Source organism: Apaloderma vittatum, unplaced genomic scaffold, assembly GCF_000703405.1.
Source record: "Apaloderma vittatum isolate BGI_N311 unplaced genomic scaffold, ASM70340v1 scaffold44248, whole genome shotgun sequence".
NCBI lineage: Eukaryota > Metazoa > Chordata > Aves > Trogoniformes > Trogonidae > Apaloderma > Apaloderma vittatum.
In genome coordinates, this window is record NW_009730937.1 from 1 (window position 1) to 7377 (window position 7377).

The 7377-nt window shown below is 38.5% G+C and overlaps 1 protein-coding gene across 1 annotated transcript in view; it reads right to left on the reverse strand.

Moving 5' to 3' along the window:
- Positions 1-3470: 3470 nt before the first annotated feature.
- The window catches only part of EIF2S3 (eukaryotic translation initiation factor 2, subunit 3 gamma, 52kDa), a gene marked incomplete at its 5' end in the record, with an annotated part of 10490 nt that continues 6583 nt past the window's right edge, over positions 3471-7377 (reverse strand). Inside the window, 4 exons of the mRNA XM_009874970.1 lie at positions 3471-4226; positions 5012-5184; positions 6197-6366; positions 6697-6841. Of these exons, the coding sequence (XP_009873272.1) occupies positions 4163-4226; positions 5012-5184; positions 6197-6366; positions 6697-6841 (552 nt within the window). The remainder of the gene's footprint in view (positions 4227-5011; positions 5185-6196; positions 6367-6696; positions 6842-7377) is intronic.

Here is a 7377-nt window from a genome sequence, read left to right on the forward strand (position 1 = left end):
GCCGGCCAGGGTCAAACCACGACACAGTTCTTCCAAGTCCTGTGCCATGAAAAACAGACATGGAGCATCAAAACCCACCTGTGTTACTCTGCATGACAAGGACTTCAGCATTCTATGCTGATGTGGAAGAGACATGCGAGTCCTCACTGCAGATGAGAGATGTGACCCTTGATATCTGGAATAGTGCACTTCTGGTCTCTTTTAAAAAATGCTTTGCTCCATTCATGAGGTTTTCACACTCACCAGGATGGGAAGCTAAAACGTTGAAAAAATAAACAACAGAAAAAAACCCCACCAAAATCAAACCAGAAGACTGTCTTCAAGGGAAAAACCTGCTTTTGGACAATCTCTAGCCACAAAAGCTAAAATATACAGCATAGTGCTGGAGAGCTACTCTACGTCAGGGGTTCCACACAGATCTTGGAGAGTAACCACACTTTCCTCCCATAGTGCCTATTCACATTTAAACTTGACTTCAGTTCCATGAGAAGCAATAGCAAACGAGCCCATCTGCTTTTGTTAAAACTTCATTTCCATGCATAAAATTGAGAGAAGCAGCAGTCACCCCACTGGCATTTAGAAAAAGGTGAAGGGAAGAACTTCTTGCAGTTTTGTTGACCTTTTGCTTCCTCAAAATCTACTTTCTTAAACTAGATAACCAACCTCAATTTTAACTTGGAGTGGTTTGCAGGACGGTACAGTACTTGTGACACAGATAAACAATATGGAGAACTCAGTTTCTTAAGTAGCTTGTTTAATTTGAGCTAACCAGCAAAAACTCCCTGTAATAACAGCCAGCATCTCTTACTAGTTTTAATACAGAACCAATCACAGGTTGATAAAACCAAAAAACCAGAACAGGTAGTAGCTCATTTAACTCACACTGGGCTGGTAGGTTTCTGAGACAACACAAGTTTTTTTTGCAAAGTATTTATTGAGGTAATTTACTTTCCTCCCCCCAGTGAAGAGGTACTACTATACTGGCACCCTCCTCAAACTGGTTGCCACATTCTGACAGATCATAGAATGAGTTGGTCTGGAAGGGACCTTTAAAGGTCATCTAGTCCAACTCCTCTGCAGTGATGACTGGAAGAGACTGGGTTATCTAAGTGCACGTACTGGCACCATCTGAGACACCGTCGTAGCCAGCTACTGCTCCAGAACATGGGAAAGGTGATACAGCTGCCAATTCCACAGGTGAGCCCTGGCCAACAAACCTGTTTGAAATGCAACGGCACAGCCGCGTTCAGGTAGCTAAATCTGACCTATGAAGGCAAAATCATCACTCTGAAAGAAATCCTTGGTGAAGTGAGAGAGCACACAACTCATCTGTTACTATTTCATCCTGGCCAAGAAAATCTAAATAATTTTCAACTTCCTTATTTTTACGTGGTGTCTCGTTCTCTTGTCATTCACCTGAATCCCAGCATTACAATTCTGCAGAGTGAGCGGACAGACACATCAGTACGTAATATATTTACACTCGCACTGTTCAGATCTGGCTCTCGGATGCTGCAGTCACATGCTTCACGTGTTCATTAAGTTTCAAACATTCCCATTACTCTTTACTCATGTGGGCAGAATCAAAGTTTTTCAATTAGAAGAAATGTAGTGTTTTGGTGCCAAGAAGTACTTGGCACTTCACCTGCCTCCCACCCCCTCCCCCTGGCGTGATGTATAGCACGGTTTATGTCATATGTAAAGCACAGCTGACACCTCAGACTACCCATACATGCTCCTGACCTCCCTTCTTCTCCTGGGAAGGATCAGTGTGCCTGACTTTGGGCCAGACACGCTACTCTTTAACCATCTCGGTCTTAGCCAACTGTCTCCTGCACAACACAGTGGGCATGCACAAATAACAAACACAAGCCCACCCTTAAAAAGAAGCAGAGAACAGTTCAGAATATAAAAAACTCCCTTGGGAGAGGGCTGCAGTTGTTAAAAAAAAAAACAAACACAAAAAAACAAACACAAAACTCTAGCTCAGATTAGAAGAGCCACTGTGAAAGTAGACCGATGCAAAAATGGGTCGGAATCAAAATTCACTGCACTGGCACTTCACTGCCTCCATTCTCTTCCCAGTTCCCATGCATGCTGTCAGAAAAGTAAAATATTACTTAGTATTTCAGAGGGAACAAGACACTTTCTTTAAGCGTTTAATGCTACTGATAAAACACACCTACGTAATAAATCTGCTATCAACTACAGCAGTATCAAATCATGTTTTAGACCTAAATCAAGTAATGGCCTATGGCTACTTATTTGGGAGGATGTAAGGCTGGCTGTTAATCCTGGCACTAGGACAATACTAGTACTTTGCATTTATTACCTACCCAACTGAAGGAGTACGTCAAGTGTTTCGGAAAGATTATGGCACCTTCTTTTTTTTTTTTTTTAAATTGCAGATCAAGAGATTAAGGCCCCTCTCTAAAATATCTGGTTGCCTAAAAACACCTGTGGAAGCTTAACCGATTTCTCAGGAACATTTCAGCATTTGTATGTCATTAGACCTACACATTCAGTGCATTTAGAATTATTTGGACTAGATTTCACCCTGGTGGTGGTGTCACCCTATGGTAAGCTTACTTTCTCTTTTGTGCTCAGCCTCATGCTCCCAAACTAAGACAGACAGACGTTTATCCAAGTCCCTAGAATTCACAGTTAGAGAAACGAGCTTCTGAAGCACGGAAGACACAGTATTTGGAAGAGACACATTTCGGATTGTATACCAGGCAAGCACTAGGAGAATCAGAAAGAACCATGTCTGATTCTCTTTTAAAAAGAAGCACTATACAAGAAATAATGTATTTACTCTCAACACCATGTGAGGTAGAAGTACTTTACAAATGGAGAGACTGAGTACAGGAATGTAGGTAGAGTAAGGGAAAACAAAATATAATGCAAAATCAGGAACGAGACTCAAGTTGCTTCACTGAAGTCTACTCTGATGAATGAAGTGGTATTTACCTTTAGAACGCTCTTGAAGATATGAAATACCAGTGAAACCAGGCTTTGAAATTTAAGACAGTAGCTTGTGTAAAAACATGGAAAGTAATGACTTGCTAAACAGTCTAGTATATAAAATACCTAGAACATTAGTACAAATGAAGTTAAACCTAAATGGGTAAGTATTAGCACCCTACAGTAAGTTTATTACCCTTATGTTTTCTCCTGAGGAGTGTGACTCAGGCTAGCTAAGCAAGAGTGGGCTTACACCTTTTTCCTCATTTCATTCTGAATACCAGCCCCCTGCCAAATCATTTCCTTCTACAGCCTTTTCCAGGTATTTTATCATTCCAGATGACAACTAGTTCTTCTCTTCTTAGCTTGAAGTAAGTGGTTTAGTACTACTGTCTAAGAGCTCCCAGGTCACCCACACAGAGTTTCAAGATGACAGACAACTACGTTTCAAATTAATCACACTCTTTTCATGAATCCGTTCTAAAATCAGGTCAAAAACTGTACTGCCAGTTCAGATCCAGTTTACTTGCAGTTTTTCTTTGTGGGTTTAACCAAAACCTGCTGTGATATTGGAAGTGACAAATGTAAGTCAGTCAACATTGCCATCCTAATTACAAAGTGTAATACAGCTTGAATCCTGAAGTCAGAACCATACAAATTAGGGAGGAAAGTTTCTGCTGTAAACTGCTGTCAAAACAAACCAAGATGTTGTGCAGAAAGGGTACTAGTCTTCAGGAAGAGTTTGGGGTTTTGTTTTTAATTCTGGTACTGGTTGAACAATCACTGCAGTCTTTTGTTACTTGGAGAAATTGTATGAATTAATGAAAATAAGCAATATTTTATTTCAATACCAGATTCATGGTTTGGGTGTTACACTGGGGCTGGCTTGACTGATATTAAACTGGTATGTCTGAAACACAAAATAACATAAATTAGACGTGCCATGAGACATGTACAATTAATTTGTACTAAAATGTGGATAATTAAACCCACTTCTACACCAATTCTTTTACACTTTTAATGGTGATAGTGACTAGTAATTTAGTAAGAGGGTAAAGTTCGATAAGATGTACGAGGACAACCATACAACTCCAAGATACTGTTTGCACAGCTTCCAATTCCATTGTGAAAATATACCCCCCTTCCAAAATAGAAATAGGCACTTCATCTTTAAAAATGAAGCACTCTCTTTTGTTCTTCAGTCATCGTCAACAGTTGGCTTGATTGTCACTCCTCTTCTGATTTGACCCCAACCAATTAAACTGCAAAAAGAAAAACAGTTTATATTACTTTTAATAGTAGTCAGGAATATCCTGGATAAACCAACACTCTTCTGTCATTTCTATACCTTCAGTTTTCACAATCTTAATTTTCTCCACTTGTCTCCCACTCACAACATCCTACATGATCTAAGACTTGTTAGTGAAAACAGAATAAAAAAGGGTGAGGGACAGAGAACATTTGCATGTTTGTAATCAGCTAAGAATGTATCCTTGAACAGTAAACTAAAAATCTAAAATATTGTAGCTTAAGTTGTACTGGTGGACTGTAAATCTATTAAAAGCTTGATATCTTTCACCTATGCCTGAACTGCTGCATTGCTTTCAAATCGAAATGAAAATGTGAAAATTCAGAGAAGACAGCATGTCCCTCCTCCATTCCCCACTTCAGGGCTGCTCGAGAAATCCTGTACAGCTCCCCACGGGCAGAACACCGCTGCCTCAGGTGTGTCTAAAGACAGGCTTTGGCTTAACATTATAAGAATTTCCAAATGATTCTGCCAAGATTGCCTACTGCTAGCTCAACTGACAGCATGGCAGTTTTGGCAACAAACCATGAACTTCAGATGTTTCCTTGTCTGTCCCAATTACTATGCTTTTTTAAAAAAGAGGCTAGAATTGAAACAAAGCATTCCGTGATAATGGTGTCAAAGTGTTAGAAGAATCAAGAAGAATTTTTAAACCACATATACACTTCCCACAGATCCACGTATTTTTTTGTTAACAATATAACAACCAGGTATTCTACCAATTTAGTACCAACTCACCGCCAGTGTTTCTCAACTCTTCGACTCAGGGCAATTTTTTCTCCCACTTCTGTGCATACTGGGTTAGTTAGCACAATCTTCCCCAAATCAGCCTTTACTGCACTGACTCTCCCTCCAGTAGATAAGGATCCTATGTTTACCATTAAAACTTCATTCTTTGATAATTTTTGCACCTGAAGGAAGACATACAACACTCCAAAACATAAGCTTCAGTATTAACCCCCCCCAACCCATATTATCTTCTGTTACTTACCTGCCACAAAAAAAAAATGTAGCTGAGAAATGCAAAAACTGTAAACATTGCCACACACAAACCACATACAACAGTGTTAGTGGATGAAATTCATATGTGAAAGGATAAAATGTGAAATAATATGTGACAATATGTGAAAGTGGATAAAATTCATATGTAAATACAATGTGCATGCAGTACTGCAGGTTCTTGTTATGATATACTTTGTTGGGATTTCTCTACGTTTTCTGTAAGACACACTGACAATTGCACATGTACTAAAAGCATGAACAGTCTCAGCTATTGCTGCAAACGGGAACGTTATACCATTCTTTTACATAATCTGCATATTCTCACTTCCCTTATGCCTACAGACATCAAAATGCTTTCTCAAAAAATAATGCATTTCACAGAATAAAGAGAGCAGTGAAGCTCTTAACTTTCTGTTGGATGAAGCAGTTTATAAATTTTAATGCTAACAGGAAAAACTATGATCTTTTAGTTTCATTTGTGTAAAATGGATGGTTTGAGTATGAGAGTATGCCGCGTATCAAGTTCAGTTTCAACTACAGTGTTTTGAAACTAATTGGCTTTAAAAAGTTCTTCAGAGACAGAATCTACAAAAAGCATGTAACAGGGAAGTAGATCTGTATGTGTATAAAACTAATTATTGCCCAAACAAATAGACTGATAGCAAAAGAAAACAAGTACCAGTATGTTTAGAAAAATACCTAACTTCAGGACACTGAAATACTTTATGCTGCTTCAAACTACTCTGATATGAATTCCTACTCCTCTGAAAAGCATTGTTCTATAATGCTAAACAAACAGGTAAGTTTAGGGACAAGCACATACGAACAGGCAGATAAAATTACTCCATAAGATCAAAAATGCACATACTAATAAAACTTAGCTCAAGAGACATCAGGAAAAACCAAAGAAGGGGTACGGACCTTCGCAGCTTTCTTGTCTCCTTCCGTGCGCACACCTAACAGTCGTCTCAGCAAGAAATAGGAAATTTCTAGTTCTGTAAATATTTCTGGCAGCGCTCCAACTGCACCGAGAACTTGGCCTACCATTCGGTCAGCTCGACACAAAGTTGGATCGATCTTAGTTCCAACACCTGCAACACAACAACAAAAGCGATCACCTAGACAGCACTTTCAGAATGTCAGCAAGACTCTGAGTTCTGCCTAAACAGATGAAGAAATATTCTGCTGGTAAAGCCAGTACAATTAACAGCTGAAGTTGATCTGCGTTGGCCAGTTACATTCAGGAAAAATATTTATTTCCCAAATATCTGATTTTCACACCCATGTTGACTCTCTACATACATGAATTATTTGATATTGCTCATGGACTTTTTGTTTACGTTGAAATTCATTGTTGAATGAAACCAAGCGTTTTCAATGAGCATGAAGAAATAAATCTTTTCGTAAGAGAATATTCTTACCTATAAGACCTCCTGGAGCGGCATATTGTAAATCATTGTGTTCAGCAAAGAGCGACACAATTTTGGAAAAGATTGGCTTGCACATGAGTTTTCCTTCACTGTCCTTGGAGACAATACCAGGCCGGACTTCAATTTCCTGGCCCACCTAATTCAAAAGTGAAAAAGTGATTAACTAGGTTGTTTCACAAGAATATAAAGCTATCTACTAGTAACAGAGAAGACCTTCTTATCTCAAGATCTAATATTTATAAAAGTCCTCAAGTTCCAGGCTGCTGTGGAACTTCTAGGACTTCTGTTGCACTGTTTACTGCAAACTGAAAAATATTGAAAGCTCTGTATCTTATAGCCAATGCATCAACTGATTTTCTTTTCAATGCAATTTTTATAATATTTAAATTTTAGTTTAATTCTTTAAAATAAATTTCATTTAGAAATGTTACAGCACTGAGAAAAACGAGTTAATTTGATCAGTGTAACCAATCAGCACTAGTAAACTACAAGACAAAGAAAATACAAATCTTATAAATGTTCAGAGAGGTAATTTGATTCCCAGTCTAGCAGAGCAATTTTTAAAGTTTCTATCTATTGACAGTATCCCACAAGCAAAATAAAAAAAATTTTTAAAAAATATACAGAATACTTAAATGGGGAAGTGGAACCTGTGGGAACATGCACACACAC